The 22,601-nt window shown below is 41.7% G+C and overlaps 1 protein-coding gene across 8 annotated transcripts in view; it reads left to right on the top strand.

The window, feature by feature from the left end:
• The window catches only part of USP34 (ubiquitin specific peptidase 34), a 1,084,964-nt gene that overhangs the window by 496,419 nt on the left and 565,944 nt on the right, over window positions 1-22,601 (top strand). For all 8 annotated transcript variants that reach the window (XM_033939082.1, XM_033939080.1, XM_033939079.1 and 5 more), the window contains 2 exons: window positions 7,611-7,737; window positions 7,828-7,975. In XM_033939082.1, the coding sequence (XP_033794973.1) occupies window positions 7,611-7,737; window positions 7,828-7,975 (275 nt within the window). The remainder of the gene's footprint in view (window positions 1-7,610; window positions 7,738-7,827; window positions 7,976-22,601) is intronic.

Genomic DNA, 22,601 nt, shown 5'->3' with positions numbered 1-22,601 from the left:
AGACTTTTCAAACTACCCTTGTATATTCTTGAATGTAAATTTTCAAATCTTATAAATAAATAAACTACAGATGAAGCAAAGGGAAACCTCTTTCTCAGTACAATCAGATTAATAAGAAGGTCAACTTTATGTATAGAGAGTCTAAAAGGCTCCCAAATTCAAGAAGCCCTAGCTTCTGCATCTTTCCATGGTGGTTGAGTTCCAAGACTCACTGCTCAGTGCCTCCACTGAACTGTGCTCATTTCCTGCATAACTCTTTGCTAGCTGTTAATGAGCATGCACTTGTGGAACATTGTGTACAGTGTAGTGATGCTCACAGACACACTCTCCCTCTAGGGAAGGTCAAACTAGGAGCCAGAGTGGGAATGCAGAAAACACGTCATTCAGCTAAATTATGTTTTCAAGATGGCGTCCAGAGCCTTTGCCATGAGTATTGCCATGCCTGCGTCAGGCCTAGTAGCTGGGGATGTTTCATGCTGGGTTGGGGTGGGGGGATGGACAAGATGGAGGAGGTAGCTGATGTCAGCATAGCTATCACTACCATTCAGCATTTTTAGTTGGCATTACTTATGTTAGCGAAGGCCTATGGGAAATTATATCAATCTGACTCTGGCATGTGAATGCAGATAGACCCTGAGGGCAGGGAGACTGTTTTAAGTAGCCCTAATTGATATGTTTTAAGTATCATGATTGAATCATGATTATCTAAAAGGTGTTAATGTCTGATTAAGAGGGTGCTTAGGACAATGGGTCCAGGTGCACAGAATTCACATACATTAATCATTCAGCCAGACTGGATTGTTTATCAAGAAGATAGGCTGCTTGAATGGGACAAAAAAGCCAGAGACTAATCCCATCTACTATGCCTGCAAGTATCACACCCTCCTTATCAATTAAATTAACCATTGTTTCAAACAGTTTACAAATTCTAAACAGAAAGATACTGGGACATACAATAGTTTCTATACACAGAATAAGATTCCAAGTTATAAAAGCCTCCTTTCTACAACACATCTGCAGCTCTAGCTCTCGCTCTCTTTCTTTGTCTATCCTTCTCTTTATCTATGGAACACGAAGCTTAGACCATCACCCCATCCCCTTTTTCTCTCTCTCTCTGCCTTTCCCTGGAACTTCACGCTTCCTTCTGGACTCTGTAAGGCAGGGAAACTGCTTTGCTCTCTACTTCATTGTAATGCTTCATTGTAATGCTTCAGAATATTGCTTTTCTGTAAGACTATTTCTATAATATATTCTTTATGCAATCACCTCTGGCTGTGCCTCTTTGATTCTACTTCCTGGTGAATCATCTGTGAGGGAACTGAACCTGGGACCTGGCGTTTGTAAGGGTGCCTCTCAAGTGACCCCACCAACCATATATTGTGGGGGCCACTAACAAACCTTACAGCTGATCTCATCAAGAAACATTCTGAGACCACCAAATCACTGTCATGGCCCACTCCTTCTTGACCACTACCCCCACCACCCTTAAGGACAGCTCATGCCAGTGGCAACTGAGGTCCCAAAAATCCCAACTGGCTTTTGACTGACTCTAGCTGCAATATATATTCCTGTTCCTCCTCGCAGGAGGGAGGCTGAATTTTTCCAAGCAAAGTGGCCTCTTGTAACCTCAGACAGTGGGTTCTCAAAATGTTCTGGACAGGTTACATGCTACATTTGGATTATCCCTCTCCAAATTGTTCTTCAAGAGCATCCAAGTTAAGATCAACACTAGGGATTGCTTACAAAGGAACTCTTTCCTTTCACAAACCAAAGTGCTTGAACACATACCACCAAACTTCTGGATGCCAGGACACCTGTTCCCACATACTTCCTATGACTGGGATGTATCTGTATCTCAGATTTCTAGTAGGGAAACAACATCGGTACTGTGTACTGCCATTTGGTCTTGCATCAGCACCACGAGTTTTCATAAAATGTCTCTGTCATAACATTGCTACAAAGAGTAGCATATGCATGTGTTTTCCTGCCTGCATGATTGGCTGGTTGAGAGCACATCAGAGGAAAGTACTCAGGGATCACTGTAGAGAACCATTCAAGTATTGGAGCCATTATTGTTTGTTCCAAGTTCCACCTATGCCCAATCCAACAATTGGAATTCATAGAAGCCCTGCTAGACACAACTCAGGTTCCACTTGCAGGCTTTTGCTTCTGTAGCCTGAGAGATCCAACAGAGTTAACAGGTTATCAGCTCAGCAGATGTTGAGATTGCCACATGACCTCCACTGTACATGTCACACATCAATATGGGGATGGCTTAATGGATCCTCTCTTCTCAGTAGCCTCAGGCTATGGGGAATCTGAGAAAGTCATTACTGTCAAAGAGATCTCTCCAGCAATCTGTCTTGCTAAGTCATCAGCTACAGTTTGTTGCAGGGGATTTCATTTCAGATTCCCTGGCACCACAAGTCTTGGACAATGGATGAATCCAACCTCAGGTGGCATGCTCATATAGATGTGCTTCACACCCAAGGTCTGTGGTCTGCTCAGGAGACTCAGCATCAGATTAGATGACTCCAATTTACAAGCCATTTGAAATGCTCCAAATATTTTCTGAGATTGGCTAGTGAACCAAATTGTTTTGATTCAGACAAACAATCAAGTGGCGATATACTGTGTCAACAAGCAGTGAGCTACAGAGTCATACGCACTTTCTTAGGAAATGGTTCTCACAGTCACTTACCTGGTAGGAAAGAACTGTCTCATGGATAGGCTGAGCCAGGTTATGCAGCCACACAGGTGGCCATTCAACACGTGTGCTGCCTGGAAGATCTTCTTCCAAGAGTGAGGCACTCTCTTGGTGTACCTGTTACTGCACAGACTTTAGTCCAGCACAAGCACAATCTCTTTATTTCTCTTTCTGGTTCCTCACATATCACTATCAGCACTCTCTCTTTATCTCTCTCCGCCCTCCCCCCCCCAGCCAGGGCTGACTCCCAGCCTAGCCCAATACAATTTCTTGGGTCCCCTTTGAACATACCCCAAAAACAGTTAAATGTTCTGCATACAATTCAAGGTTCACACTGGCTCAGCATTTAACTCCCTCCTGGCCTAATCCCCGTCCCCCAGTCTCAAGTCTCAGCAGACTAGCACTGCCTGCTATAAGGTGGCTGAACTGCACTAAGAGTGAAGGAGTGCTGTTCATATACCATCCACTTTCTCACACAGTCACTTCAGCTCGCAGGGCCAGTGACTTTCAGGCCTTATTATTTGATCCACCTTACAAAAAGTTTCACCTTAACAGAGTGGTTCTGTGCTTGCATCCCAAGTTCCTTCCTAAGGTACTTAGTCTCAGAATTCCATCTTATCTAGTCAATTCTTCTGCCAATATTTTTCCAAGACTCTATTCTCATCCTGGTGAAAGCGTACTGCACACTCTGGACTGCAAGATAGCTTTGGCCTCCTGTCTAGAGTGGGACAAAGCCCATAGACTGTCCAACCAGCTTTTTGTTTTTTCTAACCCAGCAGGATGGGAGCTGTCATTGGTTAATACACTCTGATTAGTTCACAGACTGCATCATCTTTACTAGGCCCAGTGTGAGCTGACACTTGAGGGTCACCAGTGTTCCCTCTAAGGTGAGCGCATGAGCGATCGCTCACTCTTTTCAGTGGCGTCGCTCATGCTTTTTCTCATGTCGCTCAAGCGGCGGCGGAGGTGAGAGGAAGCGGCGGCGGCCTGCCCTGCTCGCCTTAGTGTCGGCGGCGGCGGAGGTAAGAGGAAGCGGCGACGGCGGCCTGCCCTGCTCGCCTTAGTGTCGGCGGCGGAGGTGAGAGGCGGTGGCGGTGGCAGTCTACCCTGCTCACCTTAGTGTCGGTGGCAGAGGTGAGAGGAAGCGGCAGCGGTGGCAGTGGCGGTCTGCCCTGCTCGCCTTAGTGTAATTTAAGTTGAAAGATGCAACGGTCTTTCACCTTAAAAATACACTAAGGCAAGGCATGGAGCAGGGCAGACCGAAGAACAGCACCAGTAAGGCTGGGGACTCGCGCATGCGCACTCCTCACTCCTCCCAATGTTCTCTCTTAGGATTGGGCAGGAGAAGTAGTGGCCTCGTGGAGCAGGGAACCAGTGTGTGGAATACCCTGTTTCCAAGTTGGTCTGGGAGAGCTGCTGAGTTTGTACAGCATGGCACCACCCCTTGGTGGATTTTAGAAACCAGAGGTAATTGATTGTGACCCCATAAGAAGCCATTATAGGGACTTGTCCCTATAATAATTGAAGATATTTCTGGAGAGGTCTGGTGATATCCAGGCCCAGATGGAATTACAGGGTGTATACATCTAAGGACCTGATTTTTCTTTGATTAGGGGGTGTGTGGTGATGGAGCCATCTTGCTTTATTAATATATAAAATCTGTGAGTGACACTCTTAGAATAGCATTTGCTCATGTGCTCAGCTTAGAGGGAACATAGGGATTAAGTTACTTTAAATATCAAAGAATTCACTATTTTTAAAGAATTCATGGCCATGTCTAAGCAGCGAGCTGAGGAAAGTTTATGTAACACAGGCAAGAAGAGGTGCTTGGGTTTTAAAACAGAGTGGTTGACTGAATGCTATGTTGAAACGGATTTACCGCATGGCACCGCACCGCACAGCACGTGCTACTTGGGGAAATTTTTTATTACTCAGAAACTGATGGCGTTAAGTGCAAAATTTGCATGAAAGCGGAATACAAAAGCGACTGGACATCAGGAATAACGTGGACCGATTGGAAAGTTGATCATTTAAAACGGCATTTGAGCCAAAAATCGCACATTGAAGCAGTCATGAAACTGAAAAACAAAAGCAAAAAGTCTGTTGAAAAACATGCTGACAGAATCGAAAGAAGATCGTGAAAACAGAAAAGAATTAGTTAATCGTCAACAAGCGACTCCTAATGAGGTAAAGATACTCATTGATAACGATTTACTTGCTGTTAATATAAATTCTTCAATGCTATCGGTGCAGGCAATTCATGACCATGTTGCGAAATATGTAAAGATACCAGAAAGCTGGCAAAGCAAAAACTATGCTTTTGAATTTGTTGAGTGTATAAATTCAACCATTAGGTCGGAAATATTATTGGAGATTAAAAATGCAGCTTACCATACCTTGATCGTGGACGAATCAACTGATATTTCAGTTTCCAAAATGTTAGTTCTGTATATGAAATTTAGAAATGCCAATAATTCAGTCCATAAAACTGTATTTGCTGGAATTTTTAAATTAACAGCTTGTGATAGCTTGTCAATTCTTGGAGCCATTCAGAAATTTTATGCAGACAACGAATTAGATTTGAACAAGATGGTTATGTTTACCTCTGATGGAGCCTCAGTTATGCTAGGCAAGCAGAGAGGGGTAGCAGCATTTCTTCGCCAGTTAAAACAACACTGTGTGGCACACAGAGAGGATTTGGAAATAGATGATGCATTGAAAGATATACCATTGATGAAGGAGATAGAAACTCTGCTGAGAACTGTTTACACAATTTTCTGCAGATCATCTGTCAAGAAGGATAAATTTGAGGCCTTGGCCAAAGCTGCTGAAGCAGAAGTGATTGCATTCAGACCACTCAACAAAGTTCGGTGGTTATCCAGGCATTTTGCTGTCAATGCTTTGGTTTTGAACTATGATATTTTAGTGGAATACTGTAGAAAACAGGTTGATGAGAATAATGACCCGGTCCATAAATACTGCCTAGAGAAACTACAGAATCCAGAACACCATGTTGCAATTACAATATCGAATGATGTATTATCAGAATTAAGCGACTTGTGTAAACTTTTTCAAAGAAGTTTGCTGTCTACTGTGGAAGCCTTTCAGTTTGCAAAGGCAAAAATAAAGAAACTCAGATCACAGTATCTTGGAGAGAAACCTCACTACACCGAAAATGCCAGCCATTTGCTTTCGTCATTTCAGCACCCAGTGAACACAAAGTCAATAATTAAGTTCATTCAGCAGACATGTGAACATTTGGATAATAGATTTCCAGATGAGGAATTACAAGATTGGGCAGTATTTTACAAAGAATGTTTTTCAACAGCTGTGAACTTAGAGGATTATACATTTGGTCTTGAGCAGATGAAGAGGCTTGGAAACCGATACCATGTTCTTCTGGAAAAAGACAACGAAGCATTCCAGAAAGAACTTTGTAAGCAGTTTCCAGAATTTAAATTAATTGTTAATGAGAAATTGCAAACTGGAGCAGTTAAGACATTTGCAGATCTAGTTGCATTCACAAAACAGCAGGATCAACTTCAAGACTTATTTTTGCTTCTGGATATCTGCGGTACATTCCAGGCTTCAAGTGCTGACTGTGAAAGAGGATTCAGTTTGATGAACAACATAAAGACAAAACACAGAAATAGACTAGATGTTGAGCATCTGGACAATTTAATGAGAATAAAGCTCTTTATAAATTCCGGACAAACTGTAAATGCTGAAAAGGTCTACAATCTTTGGAAAACTGAAAAGAATCGAAGAGAATATTTGTGAAGATTGAAGAACTGATGATAATACGTAATTAAAAGAACTTTAAGTAAATTGTTATTCTTCTAAGTTTTGAGTATTTAACCCTCCCACAATCTCACGGGCAGTCGGGCACTCGTTTCAAGTTTCCAAGTTTCAAGTTTATTGAGATTTTGATTTAAACGCAATATCAAATATTTTCAATGTGTATAACAAAAATAAATTTGGGGAAATAAATAAAACCATTTGAACAATAAACATACAAGCATATCCATAGATGATTAAAAATACATAAGGAGTACAAGGATAAACTACATTTGTTTAAAAATGCGTCCTCCGCACCTGCTCATAAATTTGTGGAGTATGTAACTTGTCGCTCATGCATATTTTTTTTTTGCACACACCTCATCAATCCTTAGAGGGAACATTGGTCATGCCATAGCTTACAGTGTCAGAACCATGGCTGCATTGGTAGCTTACCTGAGATCAGCCTCCATAGGGGAGATTTTCGAGGCTACAAAGTGGGCTGCAGTTCACAATATTCACATTTTATTACTGTCTTTAACAAGGTTCCTGACACGACGACCAGTTTATCAGACTGTGTTTCAGAATCTTTTTCAGATCTAGAATCCAGGTCTACCCCCTAGATCCATTTGTTTCAGTGTAAGTATTAGTTATAGTTCCTGCATTGTTCATTGGATATTGCCTATTGCAAGCCATTTCTTTTCTCTTTTTAGACAGCCTGATAGGGCTTCCCATTGATCTGAATACCGTATTCTGCTTGTCTTTGGAAAAAGCAAAGTTGCTCATCTTTACCACATGTTGTCCGAGGACAGCAGGATGCGTATTCTGATTGCCCTATCCTCCTCCCTTTGAAATTGCATTCTATCAGCTGCTATATTAGACTGATCTGGTCTCCAAAATGGGTGGGACAATGGGTGGGAAGATGCATGCAAACACAGTAGGCTGCTCCTAAAGGCTTCTAAAAAATAGTGTTAGGGAACATCTTTACGCTAGGATTCCATCAGTGATATCCCCCATCAGTCAGAATAAGCATCCTGCTTTCCTCAGAGAACATCTGCTACAGGTGAATAATTTTGCTTTTATTTACAAGTTAGGTCTAATCAGTAATATACACTTGCTTCTAAAGGTTTGCATACCATCTAAGACAATGGCAGATTGAAGGCACTGGAATCAGCAGTCACCTAAAGGCACTTAGTGACAAACAGTCATTACCACTAAGAATAGTATGTCAACCGGCTGGGCTTCCTGACAAGGTAACGGCTACCTTTAGTTTTAAAATGTATTTCATACCAGGATTACCCAGACTTCATGTATTTATATAAAACATGTGTTTTGTATTTTAGATGACTATTGAAATGTATCCTAGTGATCAGGTGGCTGATCTACGTGCTGAGGTTACTCATTGGTATGAGAACTTGCAGAAAGAACAGATAAACCAACAAGCTCAGTTACAGGAATTTGGTCAAAGTAATCGGAAGGGAGATTTTCCAGGTGAGCCTTTTTACATAGACTGAAAGTGGTTTTGTTAGTGCACTAAATAGTCTGCTTTATCTAAAATCATCTGCTCTGTCATTCTTTGTCTCTCATGATCATCTGTTTTCCTTATGGACAAGCAGGAGCTCAGTAAATTTTGAAAAAGTTTTCTGAGCATTTTGAGTGTTCTTGTACAGCCTGTCAGACTACTTCAGGTTTTTTTTCTACATCTTACTCAGATGGGTTGTGCATCCCTCCCCCCACCCCACCCCCAAAAAAGAGAAAATGACAGATACTCTTCAAAAACAAAATTCTGCATCTTCAAAAAGCTTGCTCTATTCTATCAAAATTGTGTCATCCTTTTCAGAATGGCTGAAACCTCTCCCCCCCAATTCAAACATTGTCTAAGTTGTAATTCAAAAATAGTTCATGATTACATTACATTACATTAGTGATTTCTATTCCGCCTTTACCTTGCGTTTCAAGGCGGATTACACAAGAGTTGTCAGGAGGTTACAAGCGTTGTAACATTACATAAGAATTGTCGTAAGCATTACATAAGAATTGTCGAGAACTTAAGAATTACATAAGAATTGTCGAGAACTTAAGAATTACATAAGAATTGTCGAGAACTTAAGGAGCAACATGTTGGGTAATTAGAAACATTTTAGATTAGATATGGGTGGAGTGTGTGGTAGGTGGAGTAAGGGAAGGAACTGGTCGTGTTAAACAGGTTTTATGTGTTTTTTGAAGAGTAGGGTTTTAGTTTCTTTTTTGAAGGTTTTGTAGTCTGTGGTTGTAGATAGCAGATTGGTGATTTGTCTGTCTAGTTTAGCTGCTTTGGTGCCCATTAGGTTTCCAGAAAGTTTTCATCTTTTGACATTTTTGGTTGGTGGGTGTGTGAATAGTGAGTGGGTTCTCCTGTGCCTGGTTGAGGTGGATTGGGTTAGTCGGTTATTCCAGTAGGTTGGGCTTTCTCCATAATAGCTTTGTATAGTAGGCAGTAGAATTTGAAGTGTATTCTTGCTTGTATTGGGAGCCAGTGTGAGTCATGGTATGCTTTTGTAATGTGATCATATTTTTTCAATGAGTAGATGAGTCTTAGGGCTGTATTTTGTATTGTTTGTAATTGCTTTATCATGGTTGCTGGGCAGGGGAGGTATAGTATGTTGCAGTAGTCTATTAGTCCAAGGATAAGAGATTGTACCAAAAGTTGGAATTGTTTCCTGTCTAAGAATTTTCGGATTTGTCTTAGGTTTCTCATAGTCATGAATGATGTTTTTATTACTTTGTTGACTTGTGGTTGCATGGTACAGTCTCTGTCGATCAGTACTCCAAGAAGTTTAGTATGGGTTGAATGGGGTATGATATCGAGTTTATTACTAGGTTTGTTAAGGTTGGAGTTTTGCTGTTTTCTAGGAAGATGAATTATGTTTTGTCAGTTAAGTTTTAGTTTGTGATTTGTCATCCATGTTGCTACTGTTTCGAGAGTTCTGTGTATTGTGCCTGTCATGGTGGATTCTGGGTGGTCGAAGGGGAGGGGAATGGTGATGTCATCTGCATAGCTGTATGAAGTTATGCCATGTTTGTCTAGGTAAGAGCTGAGGGAGGCTATGTATATATTGAATAGTGTGGGAGAAAGAGGTGATCCCTGAGGAACTCCGCATTGGTTGGACCATGGTTCTGATTTTTCTTTATTTGTTTTAACCCTGTAGGTTCTGGATTATAGGAAGTCTTTAAACCATGCGAGTACCTTGCCTGATATTCCTATGGAGTCTAGTGTTTGTAGGAGGTTGTCATGGTCTACCAGGTCAAAGGCTGCAGAGAGGTCTAGTTGTATGAGCAGGATTTTCTTGCCTGTACAGAGATGCTGTCTAGCTGTGTCCATTAGTGTTCCTAGTAGGGTCTCAGTGCTGTAGTTGGTTCTGAAGCCTGACTGTGTGGGGTGGAGTAAGTTGTGGATTTCTAGGTTTAAGGTTAAGGTTTTGGCTATGAGGCCTTCCATCAGTTTGATGTACAGTGGGATTGAGGCTATGAGTATGGAGTTGGATGGTTGGTCCGTTGTTCCTTTGGAGTCTTTTAGTATCGGAGCTATGATGATTTCGCTGAGGTCTTGTGGGAAATGTCCATCTAAGAATAGAGATTGTATCCATTGTAGGAGCAGGGAGTAGAATAGTATACTTGAGGCTTTCAATAGGTATGGGGGCAGTGGTTAAGGTCACAGGCTGCGTGGCTGAATTTATTATATAGTTTGCTGAAGTCTGACCATTGTATGGGTGCGAAGTGGGACCAGGTTATGTCTTGACTGTACAAAATGTCTCCACTGTACAAAATGTGGCCACATTTGTACAAAATATGCCCACTGTACAAAATTTGCCCACATGTCACACAGGGCATGGAAAATGAGAAGCCATATATTACATGATTTTAGAGTTCTTCTTAAACGTACCAAATGGTTCATAGACAACAGTGCGAAAGACAAAGGCGCGCGCCAACAACTGAGCGCAAGACGGAGGCGCGCGCTGAAGAAAATTACAGTTTTTAGGGGCTCCGACGGGGGGTTTTGTTGGCGAACCCCCCCACTTTACTTAATAGACATCGCGCCGGCGTTATGGGGGGTTTGGGGGGTTGTAACCCTCCACATTTTACTGTAAACTTAACTTTTTCCCTAAAAACAGGGAAAAAGTGAAGTTTTCAGTAAAATGTAGGGGGTTACAACCCCCCCCAATGCCCCCACAACGCGGCGCGATGTCTATTAAGTAAAGTGGGTGGGTTCCCCCCCACGCCCCCCGTCAGAGCCCTAAAAACAGTAATTTTGAGTGGCGCGCACCTCCGCGCTGCACTCAATTGTCTGGGCGCGCCTATGTCCCGGTGCGCTTTTGACCTGACACCGTACCAAATACAACTTAAAAAACCAGCTTGATTGATAGAGTTCATTTGCATTTATAGCAACACTGTAGCAACCAAAGAAAGCTTTCTTGTCACTTTACAGAGTAGATACTACATAGACTTTAATTAGCAAGTTGCACTTGGCTACCAATTTCTGTGAGAGGGAAGCTGCAAGTATTAAAACACATATCAGCAGACCTTTACTAGATCTTCAGAAATTGTTAAGATTGAAAGATCTTAGGGTGGGTGTTATAGTACTCAAATGGCTTAATTTGTATTTGATAGATCGCTCTTTTCAAGTAAGAAGTGGGAATAAGATCTCGAGTAAATTTCAGATGAGGAGCAGAGTTCCCCAGGGATCGGCGCTTTCAGCGTTACTATTCAATATTTATGATATGGCCACAATTGGTCAGTTATTCCAATCTTTAGGGGTTGAATACTGCATATATGCGGATGATATCATCTTCTTCTTCCCAGTGTATGTATGGGGGGATGGGTTAGAGAAACTGATAAGTAATTATATGAGTGAAATTACTGGATGGATGGAAAAGCAAGGCTTGAGATTGAACATAGAAAAGACAGAGGTAATATTTGTGGGTAAATCTGACCGGGCCAATTGGCCAAAAACATTAAAAGTGATAGATGAGGTATTGTTGGTGAGGGAGTCAATGACAGTCCTGGGAGTAAAATTGGACCCAGGACTTACAATGAGTTGCCAAGTGGTAAATAATAATAATAATTTTATTCTTATATACTGCCAAAGCCATGGAAGTTTGAGGCGGTTTACAGCAAGAAGCGCTGGACAATCAGCGAAGAGATTACAATCAAAGTCAACAATACAATCTTACATAATGAAAGAATTGGAAAACTATATAGTTCTTAGGGTTACTGGTTGAATAAGTATAGAATCTTAGTTTACAAATTGATTGATGAAACAGTGCAAGTATGCTTTGCACAGATACATTTATTGTATTGTTTAAAACCAATGCTATCACCAGTTGACTTCCGTGCTATTGTACAAGCAATGATTTTGTCGCGGCTGGACTACTGCAATGTCCTTTACCTGGGAATAACTAAAACCAGGTGCAGGGCATTGCAGGTGATCCAGAATGCTGCGGCCAGATTGATAACCGAAACGCCAAGATATGAGCATATTACCCCATATCTCTGACAACTGCATTGACTACCAATTGTATTTAGAAATCAATATAAAGCAATTATGCTATGTCATCAATTTTTATATGGCACAATTCCTGAATTTTTAAAGAGTTTGATGTCTGGTTACCAGCCATCAAGATCATTGTGTTCTGAAAATTCAGCACTGTTTAAAACAAAGGCCAATCCCAAGTATGCGGAAATGAATGCCATGACCTTTTCATGTGCAGGAGTAAAACTGTGGAATGGCCTTGTTGGTCAAATTCAGAAAAGTGGGGATAGGAGTTCATTAAGGAAATTACTGAAAATGCAATTATTTGTTGATGCATTTCTTTGAGCATTTGACCTTTTGCAAGGATTGAATCTTTCTGCTTTTGTTTTTATCTGTTCTGACCTGTTTCAATATTTTATAGAAACATAGAAACATAGAAAAAAGCAGCAGAAAAGGGCTATAGCCCACCAAGTCTGCCCATTCCAAGTATCCCCTCCCCTGAATTTACTCCCTTAAAGATCCCACGTGAGTATCCCATTTTCTCTTAAAATCCGTCACGCTGCTGGCCTTTATCACCTGGAGTGGGAATCTGTTCCAATGATCCACTACTCTTTCGGTGAAGAAGTACTTCCTGGAGTCGCCATGAAACTTCCCTCCCCTGATTTTCAGCGGATGCCCTCTGGTGGTCGAGGGTCCCATGAGCCAGAAGATATCATCTTCTGACTCGATGCGTCCCGTGATGTACTTATATGTTTCCTCAAGTGAGTACAGCCGCAATTTTTTAAATCTTTCTTCATACGTGAGATCCTTGAGCCCCAAGACCATCCTGGTGGCCGTTCGCTGAACCGACTCGATCCTCAGCACGTCCTTTCGGTAGTGTGGTCTCCAAAACTGAACACAGTGCTCCAAGTGAGGCCTCACCATGGCTCTGTACAACGGCATCATAACTTCAGGTCTCCTGCTGACGAAACCTCTGCGGATACACCCCATCATTTGTCTTGCCCTGGAGGAAGCCTTCTCCACTTGATTGGCAACCTTCATGTCCTCACTAATGATCACCCCTAGGTTGCGTTCCGCCGTGGTCCTAACCAAGGTCTCACCATTTAGTACATAAGTTCTACGCGGGTTTCTCTTACCCAGATGCATTATCTTGCATTTTTTAGCATTGAAGCCTAGCTGCCAAGTAGTTGAACATTGTTCTAGCAACAGTAGGTCGTGTGTTATATTATCAGGTAATAAGCTTTTGCCTACTATGTTGCAAAGTTTGGCGTCGTCGGCGAACAGTGATACCCTTCCTCTAAGTCCTTGCGTCATATCTCTTATGAATAAGTTAAATGTATGTAACTTTATTGTAAACTGTTTATAATAAATGGTATAGAATTTTTTTTTATAAATAAATATCAGCAACTGTGCAAGTTCTTACAGCATGCTTTCAAATGAGGGATGCACAGTACCAGTTGCAGTGGACTCAATACAGTTCCTCTTGCATAGGATATCTGTAACCATAGCCATTTTTCCACATCAATGGTTGATTGAACTATCCAGCATTCTCAGTGGAAAGAAAATTATATCCACCATGAGTTTACCTAGTGTTTTGATGCTTTTTCCATTGGTTGGGGTGCTCATCAGCATCTACAAAATAGGGCTTTTGGTCAGCTGGAGGGCTTATGGTTATAGCTCAGAGCAATTATTTATTTGCTACAGGTATTCCTGGATTGGATCACCAGAACAGTGGTTCAGTTGCAGACAGATAAGTAATTCGCTGTATTTTATACAAAGAAACAAGGTGGAACTGATTCATGTCATCTCTTGTCAGGAACCATAATAAATCTGAAAGAAAGCTCTCAAGGCAGGCATATTTCTTACTGCAACTTATCTTCTAGAACAGGGGTGCCCACACTTTTTTGGCTTGCGAGCTACTTTTAAAATGACCAAATCAAAATGATCTACCAAAATATAATTTAAAAAAACACAAAGCACACTTTACACAGAGAAAATGTTAATTATAATTTATATTCGGGGATATTTTTCAATAAGGTCAAGGCAGATGACTTTAAAATATGCAGTGTCACCTCAGTAACAACTATACAAAAATAGACAAATAGAGAGCTGCGCTGAATGCCCCGTGCTGCTCCTGATGCTCTTAGGCTCTCTGCGCTAAAAAACACTATTGCGGTTTAGTAAAAGGGGGCCATAGTGCAAAATATAGACAGCAGATATAAATTCTCACTAAATTGAAAATAAAATCATTTTTCCTACCTTTGTTGTCTGGTGATTTCATGAGTCTCTGGTTGCACTTCCTTCTGATTGTGCATCCAATCTTTCTTTCTTCCTCATGCATGCTTCCTCTCCTCCAGACCTCATCCCAACCAACATCTCTCTCTATCCCTCCATGAGTCCAACTTTTTCTTCCTCTCTGTCTGCCTGCCACCTGACACACTCCATTCCTTCCCCCAACCTTTTCTTTCTCTATCCCTGTCCCCTCCCATTTCTCTCTCTGTCCCCTTCTTTCTTTCTTTTTCTCTCCCTGCCCCCCCAAACCGCCACCGATTTCTCCCTGCTTCCCTATCGCACAAATTCCAGGGCTGTGCAGCCATTACACAAGCATTCTCCCCTCCCCCGAAGTCAATTCTGATATTGGAGAGGAAGTTCCAGGCCAGCCAGACAGCGATTGGCTTGCTTGAAACTTCCTCTCCGATGTCAGAATTGACATCGGGAGGAATGCTTGTGTAGTGGCTGCACAGGGAAGCAGGAAGAACGCAAAGGCAATGCAAGTCTATCGCAGAGCATGGGATGGGCTCCGTGATCGACTCGCGTTGCCCTTGCAATCTACTGATCGATTATGATCAACCTTTTGGGCACCCCTGTTCTAGGAGAACAGATCAAATTGGTGGACAGCTTGAGTTGTGTGCTAGATCCTGCCAAGTAGTCTCAAGACACTTGGGTAGCTCAAAGCCTCTTCAAAAAAATCAGTTTTCCTTGAATGATTTGTTTATTTCTTTGTTGAACACAAAATGCAAACTATTTAGTACCAGGCAACCTGCCTGTGCAAAATAGACTACTTGCTTCTGATGCAATCACCACATCATTTATTTTTATCTATTTGGATTTAGTTCACACCTTTTTCAGTAGTAGTTCAAGGTGAGTTACATCCAGGTGCAGTATATATTTCCATGTTCCTAGAAGACTTACGATCAAAATTGTACCTGATGCAGTTAAGGGCTATATGACTTGCCCAAGATCACAATGAACAGCAGCAGTATTTGAATTTGGCTTCTTTGATTGTTAGAACCACTGCTCTAACCACTAGGTTACTCTTTCTTTCTTCCCTGGAGTCTGTGTCTCCTTTACACACTTTTCCATTACTCCTCATCACCAAAAGGATTCTCAAGATATGTCAGGGTGCAGCCAAACTCCTTCTGATAGCCTTGTCTTGGCCATGGGAATTCTGGTTTCACTGGCTCAGGTACTTGGCTCAGAACAGTCCAGACCACTTACTGAATATAATGGACTACTCCATTATCTTAAATCCTGGTTGCCAGTCTGTTTACACTGATATGGAGTGGCAGCTGATATTCTAGTTATCTACAGAGGTACGGGATATTCTGCTCACCTCATGTGAATATCCACTAGATTTATATTTAGTTTCAAGTGGAAAAGATTTGTCTCATAGTGTACTGTTTGATCCCATTCTTTTTCTAGTATCTCCTCTTATTATCTACGTAGTTCAGGCCCTCACACCAGTTTATCAGAGCTCCTGTCATTGGCATTGCCACTTACCTTGCTCATACGAAGAATGAGCCTATATGCTTTGTAAAGGGACTAATGAATGTGAGACCACCAATAAGGATGCCCCCTATATCTGGTACCTTAATATAATACTTGAAAAGCTACCAAGCATCCTGTTCAGCCCTTTATCCCAGGACAAGCAGGCAGCATATTCTCACTGATGGGTGATGTCACCGATGGAGCCCCAGTAAGGACACTTCAAGAACTTGAAAAAGTTCTTGACGCCTGCACCACGCATGCGCAAGTGCCTTCCCACCCGACGTAGGTGCGCGGTCTGTCAGTTTCTTAGTTTCTGCGGAACTAAGAAGTGAAAATTTTTTCATTTGCTGCCTTCCCGCTCTCGCAGTTTACTGTCTTTTTGTCAGTTTCTTCTTTTATTTCTTTCATTAGTTCATTAGTTCATACTACCTTAAAAAAACCAGGCTGCCCAGGTGCATAACTTTGCATTTTTTGGCATTGAAGTTGAGTTGCCATGTCCTAGACCATCGCTCCAGTAGGAGTAGGTCGTGCATCATGTTGTCGGGCACTGAATCTTCGTCTGTTGTGCATTTGCCCACTACATTACTAAGTTTGGCGTCATCGGCGAATAATGTTATTTTACCTCGAAGCCCTTCTGCCAAGTCTCTTATAAAGATGTTGAATAGGATTGGGCCCAAGACTGAGCCCTGTGGTACTCCACTAATCACCTCCGTCATTTTGGAGGGGGTGCCGTTCACTACCACTCTTTGGAGCCTACCTCCAAGCCAGCTCCCAACCCATTTCGTCAATGTGTTACCTAATCCTATAGAATTCATCTTGCTCAGTAACCTGCGGTGTGGTACGCTATCGAATGCTTTGCTAAAGTCCAGGTACACGATGTCCAGGGACTCCCCAATATCCAGCTTCCCCGTTACCCAGTCAAAGAAGCTGATCAGGTTGGATTGGCAGGATCTCCCCTTAGTAAATCCATGTTGTCGGGGATCCCGTAGATTCTCCTCATCCAGGATCTTATCTAATTGGTGTTTGATTAGAGTTTCCATTAGTTTGCTCACTATCGATGTTAGACTCACTGGTCTGTAGTTTGCTGTCTCCATCTTTGAGCCTTTCTTGTGGAGTGGAATGACGTTAGCCGTCCTCCAGTCCAACGGGACGCTGCCTGTACTAAGGGAGAGGTTGAAGAGCGCGGACAGTGGCTCCGCCAAGACAGTCAAGACAAGAGTGCAGATAATAATAGAGATTATAACAATAAAAAGGTCTTTTACCCAACCCTGCATTCAACTAAAGTGCTGATCCTAAGAATTAGATAAACCAGAGTTACATGTGAGCTCAGCAAAGAGGTCTGCTAATTTCTGAATGGCCATAGTAGGACCTGTATTGTCAGAAATAAAAGTGCAACAGCTTGAAGTATTGGGAAGAAGTTTACAGAATTCTTAGCTAGAATCATATCTAGGGCCATACGATTTTGAAAACCATCTGAGAAGTGGAGCCTAATTGATCGGCAATACCTTGCAAGGCGTTCCTAGAGTAGTTCACAAAGCGTTGCTGATTATAATAAATTTAACTAATCTGATCAACATTCTTATTAATAGTAATAAAGGAAATAAGGAACTCAAACCCAGCCTTAACCTGAGCTCGGGCCTTAAATTCATCTGGGACCCCTCTTGGGACCCCTATAGCATCTATGTATACATGCGATCAGATTTATGTTGAGACAGAAAAGAGGAAAAACCATGTGATTAGGAAGGATGCCTTTCAGAAAAATATGCAGGAGCATGGTAACCTTAACTAAAGTGCTATGGCCTATCCACTGGCTGAGTAGCTTAACAGGGAGTTAAATGTCTCCATAAAGCCAGTAAATATCACCTAGGTTGAAAATCTGATGCAGCAACAATGGGGCATACCTATGAGCCAAGGCAAAACAATAACCTGGGGGTAAATTACCTACAAAACTACCCTGTGTCAAATTAGAAACATGACATGTGGGGGGCGTGGCCTGCACAGCGACGTGAACGGACGCATGGAGTGATCGCTCCTCCTCACCCACACCGATTCCTAGATATTAGCGCGTTCCAGCCAAACTTTATAAAGCCCCTTTACTTTCCCAGCATTGGGCACCTCCACTCATGTCGCCGCCGAAAAATTCTAAAAACGATTCGGCCCCTTCACAGCCGCAGAGCGGCAAGCGGCCCAAAACTGATTCGCCGGAAAAAATGGCGCCCAGCCATGAGGAGTCGCAACTCGACATTGTGATTCGGGAAATGCGCTCCTTTAAATTAGTGATGGAAGAACAAGTCGAAGCAACTAAACTGGTGCGTGAAGAACTTGAATCAATCAATTCACAATTCATTGACGCTAGACATCGCCTGGATGCCTTAGAGGAGCAAACTGAAATACTAAAAACTAAATCTCTCCTCGTGGACAAGCATGAGAAATTAATCACCACCCTCCAAAGGGATATTGAAGATTTAGCTAACCGCAGCCGCCGAAACAACTTACAGATCATCGGGATCCCTGAATTGTCTGAGGGATCAGACATGATTGCCTTCCTCACCTCTCCTCCCGAAAATACTGGGCCTAACCTTCACTTCCCCGCTTGAAATAGAGCGAGCCCACAGGATCCCATCTCGTCTTACTGCTCATCAATCTACTGCCTGGCCAATTGTTGCGAAGGTACTACAGTTCCCTCAAGTGCTGCAGATCATGAATGCTGCCAAATCACATCAACAGCTTCTTTACCAAGGAAAAAGGCTCTACATAGTTCCTGACCTTGCCAAGTCCACCGCATCTAAACGGAAAATGTTCCTCTCTCATCGCCAGGATCTTAAAGACCTCGGAGCCAAATATGGTCTGATGTATCCAGCGCGCATGAAAGTCACATATAACAACCGCACCACCTCATACACTGACCCGGAGGACCTCAAATAATTTATCCTTTCTGTTAAAAATGCAATGACCTGACTATATGATGCTATTTCTCTCTCTGGTTGGAACCTCAGGGTTTAAGTTCTTGTAATGGTGTGGAGTTGCCTTTTTTTTTTTTTTTTTCATCACTCCTACCGTCTTTCACTCTCTTTTGCAGGTATACCCATAAACTGTTTGGTTTTAGCACATGTAACGTGTTTGTTTCACTTCTCTATGCTATTTGCTCCTTCTCCTCCCCTCTCTTCCTATCCCCTCTCTCTACTCTGAAGATTAGAATTCTTCGGAACAGTATTGTTTGGTATTGCTTCTATGTGCACATTTCTGATTTTATGTTCCTTTATACTAATTATGGCTGATCTGCATATATTGTCATTCAATGTTAATGGGCTAAATCATCCCATCAAAAGAAAAAAAATCTCTAACTACATTGCTTCCAAACATCCGGATGTGGTATTCCTTCAGGAAACTCATCTTCCCTCTGCAGCCTAACTTAAATTCTCCATCAATGGCTACTCTTCCCCTATTTCGTCCCCTGCCACTCACAGAAAAAAAACGGTGTTACCATACTTTTTCACAAAAACCTTCCCATAACTATTCTGGCACAGAAGACTGATTCGGAGGGAAGATGGTGTTTGGCACATGTTGTGTTACACTCACTGGAATATGTGTTCTTAAACATTTATGCCCCTGTTTTGGACCACCCAGAATTCTTTCGAGAACTGCAGACTACTCTCATTGAATTTAATTCTTATCCCTTGATTATAGGAGGAGACTTTAATCAAATACAAGATTACTGTTTAGACAGATATTCCACTTGTAAGCCCTCACAATCTAAATCATATCAAGAATTGACTAACCTTAAAACAAATTTTTCCCTACAGGACCCCTGGAGATTGTTGCATCCGAAAGGCAAGGAGTTCACTCACTTCTCTCCACCTCATCAGACCTACACCAGAATTGACTACTTTCTAATCTCTTCCCAACTAGTTCATGTCCTTTCTTCTGCGCTCATACACCCGATAACTCTTACTGACCATGCAGCTATATCCCTGCACCTCACTTTGCTATCCACCAATTCCAGATCCCCGGCTTGGAGACTAAACAACCAATTGCTATTAGATTCTGATATCGTTGATAAAATAAATTCCTTCACCTCAGAATTTTTTGCCCTTAATTCAAAAGATCCTGAAATTTGCCCCTCCATTATTTGGGAAGCATACAAGGCCTCCCTCAGAGGTGAATTCATTAAACTCTCCGCATGGAAAAACAAGATCTTATTACAGCAAGAAAAGGATTTAGAATCCCTTATTAAACGACTTGAATCACAACATATGTCGGGACTCTCCTACGATCCTGCCATTTCTCAACAATTACTAAAATTGAAATATGAATATAATTGTCTTTCTTCCTCCAGAGCTAGGAAGGACTTATTTTTGCTGTCTTCAGGACATTATATAGGAGACAACACTATGGGTAAGCCCCTCGCCAAATATCTTAACACTAAAAAAATTAAAACTAATATCTCCTCTATACGTACAGCGCCAGATCATTCAGTTACTTCCACAAATGCAATTTTAAAACAATTTGAATCGTTTTACACTAACCTCTACTCATCAGAACTTCCCTCACAAACACCCAATTTCCGCGCCTTTCTAGATACCATTGAACATCCCAAATTGGACGAAACAACCAAACTCAGTTTAGACTCTCCTATCACGTCTTCCGAGATACTCACCGCAATATCTCTACTAGCCAAAAACAAAGCTCCAGGCCCTGATGGATTTACTAACGAATTCTTCAAAACATTTGGGTCATCCCTGGTTCCCCACATGCTAAAGTACTACAACTTCATTCACCTTACACCGGAGAAGCAATACAACTTTGCTGAGGCTACAATAATAGTTTTTCCAAAGCCTGACAGAGATCCCACACTGATTAAAAATTACAGACCTATATCCCTACTAAATTTAGATTATAAAATCATGGCCAAAATTCTTGCTGTTCGTCTAAATACAGTTATTGCTTCTTTGATTCACAAAGATCAGGTCGGTTTAATAAAAGGTCGCTACATTGGAGATAACCTGCGTCTTTTTCATCATATCAATGCCCATGTCAAACATCTCCCCGAACCAGTGATTGGACTAGCCATTGATGCGGAAAAGGCATTCGACCGCGTGGAATGGTCTTTCCTTTTCCACGTTCTACAATGGTTCAATTTTGGTGAGTATTTCACTGACTGGATTAAAACGCTATATTATCAACCTGCCTCCAGAATTTTGATAAATAATAATCTTTCTACGAAATTTCATCTACAAAGAGGCACTCGACAAGGATGCCTCCTTTCACCCTTATTATTTAACTTAGCTCTTGAACCATTATTAATAGCTATTCGTCAAAATTCCTGTATCGATGGAATCCCCACCTCAAATAGACAAATTAAACTTGCCGCATATGCAGATGATATTCTTCTATTCATCCGTAATCCGATCTATTCTCTTCCGATACTCATTAATATCGTTAATGAATACTCCTTGCTTTCCGGATACTCAGTTAACTGGGAAAAATCAGAATTATTCCCTCTAAATGACCTTGTCGCACAATCTGATTTGGACTCCTTTCAGTTTCATTGGTCACATTCTGCTGTCAAATACTTGGGAATTTTAGTGCATAAAGACCCCTCCCTCATAATGGAACTAAATCTCTCCAAAGTTAAATTCATTGTTAATAAAACCACTTCCAACTGGTCCCCTATGTTCCTTTCCTGGTGGGGCAGAATAGCAGCAGTTAAAATGACCCTAGCCCCTAAACTCAATTATATTTTATCTATGCTTCCCTCTAGAATAAATAAATCCCTATTTCAATGGATTAATCGCAAGCTCTCCTCTTTTATTTGGAACAACAAAAAACCTCGTATAGCATTCTCCAAATTAAATGCTTCCAAGGAAAATGGCGGCATGAATATTCCTGACTTTCAATTTTACTCCATTGCCTCCTCAGCAAAATACGGATCCTGTTGGATTAGACCTCAACCTCTCAATGATCTCCCTCCATAGCTAGAAATGGAAACATTTATTTGCCAATCATATCCTTTATTAGCCCTCTGTACTATGAATATCCCCCGTCGTTTAAAATGCTATTCATTATTGAGTGTGACACAACATGCTTTACGATGTTTGGATGACTTAGCGGAACTATCCTCTCTTGACTGTCATAATATGTCTCTTTGGAACAACCCTAAACTCACACATAGCGGTAAACCTTTTTGTTGGAAACACTGGCAAAATGCTGGCTTCTGGATGGTTAGTCAACTTTATCACAATAATTTAATTATTCCTTTTTCTACTTTTCACTCTCTCATCCCTCTATTCAAACCTACCTACTCTCAATGGCTCTCACTTACCTCAGCTGTCATTTCGCTCAATCTGCATTCTGCTTCCTCTCCTTCTCCTCATACTTTATGCCAATGGAGTGACATAGCCCTTTCCTGCGGTAGAGCTATATCTCTGTTTTATAGAATTCTACGGGATCACCGATACATACTCTCCTCTTCAGATATGCAACAATGGACTTCCATGCTCACTATTTCGACCTCATCAGTTGATTGGACGACTCTATGGACCAAAACCAACCGTCCACTCCTCTCTTCCAGAGTCTCCCAATCCTTATACTTTCTCATGTGGCAAGCTATTTGGACACCTCATCGTATGTGGAAGGCGAAACTGAGACCGGACCCTAACTGCTGGCATTGTATGTCTGCTGAAGGAACTTTGGATCATATGTTATATCATTGCACCGCACTCCAATCTTTCTGGGCTCGTGTTTGGAAAACAATAAAATCCATTACCTTGTGCCCACATGATCTTCACTTTGATATGATTATTCTACGTTCACAACACCCACACTTTGCCTCTTCGATCT

This window comes from Geotrypetes seraphini, chromosome 3, assembly GCF_902459505.1.
Source record: "Geotrypetes seraphini chromosome 3, aGeoSer1.1, whole genome shotgun sequence".
Taxonomy (NCBI): Eukaryota; Metazoa; Chordata; class Amphibia; order Gymnophiona; family Dermophiidae; genus Geotrypetes; species Geotrypetes seraphini.
The sequence above is the reverse complement of the archived record's forward strand: the minus strand, read 5'-3'. Positions and strand labels throughout refer to the sequence as shown.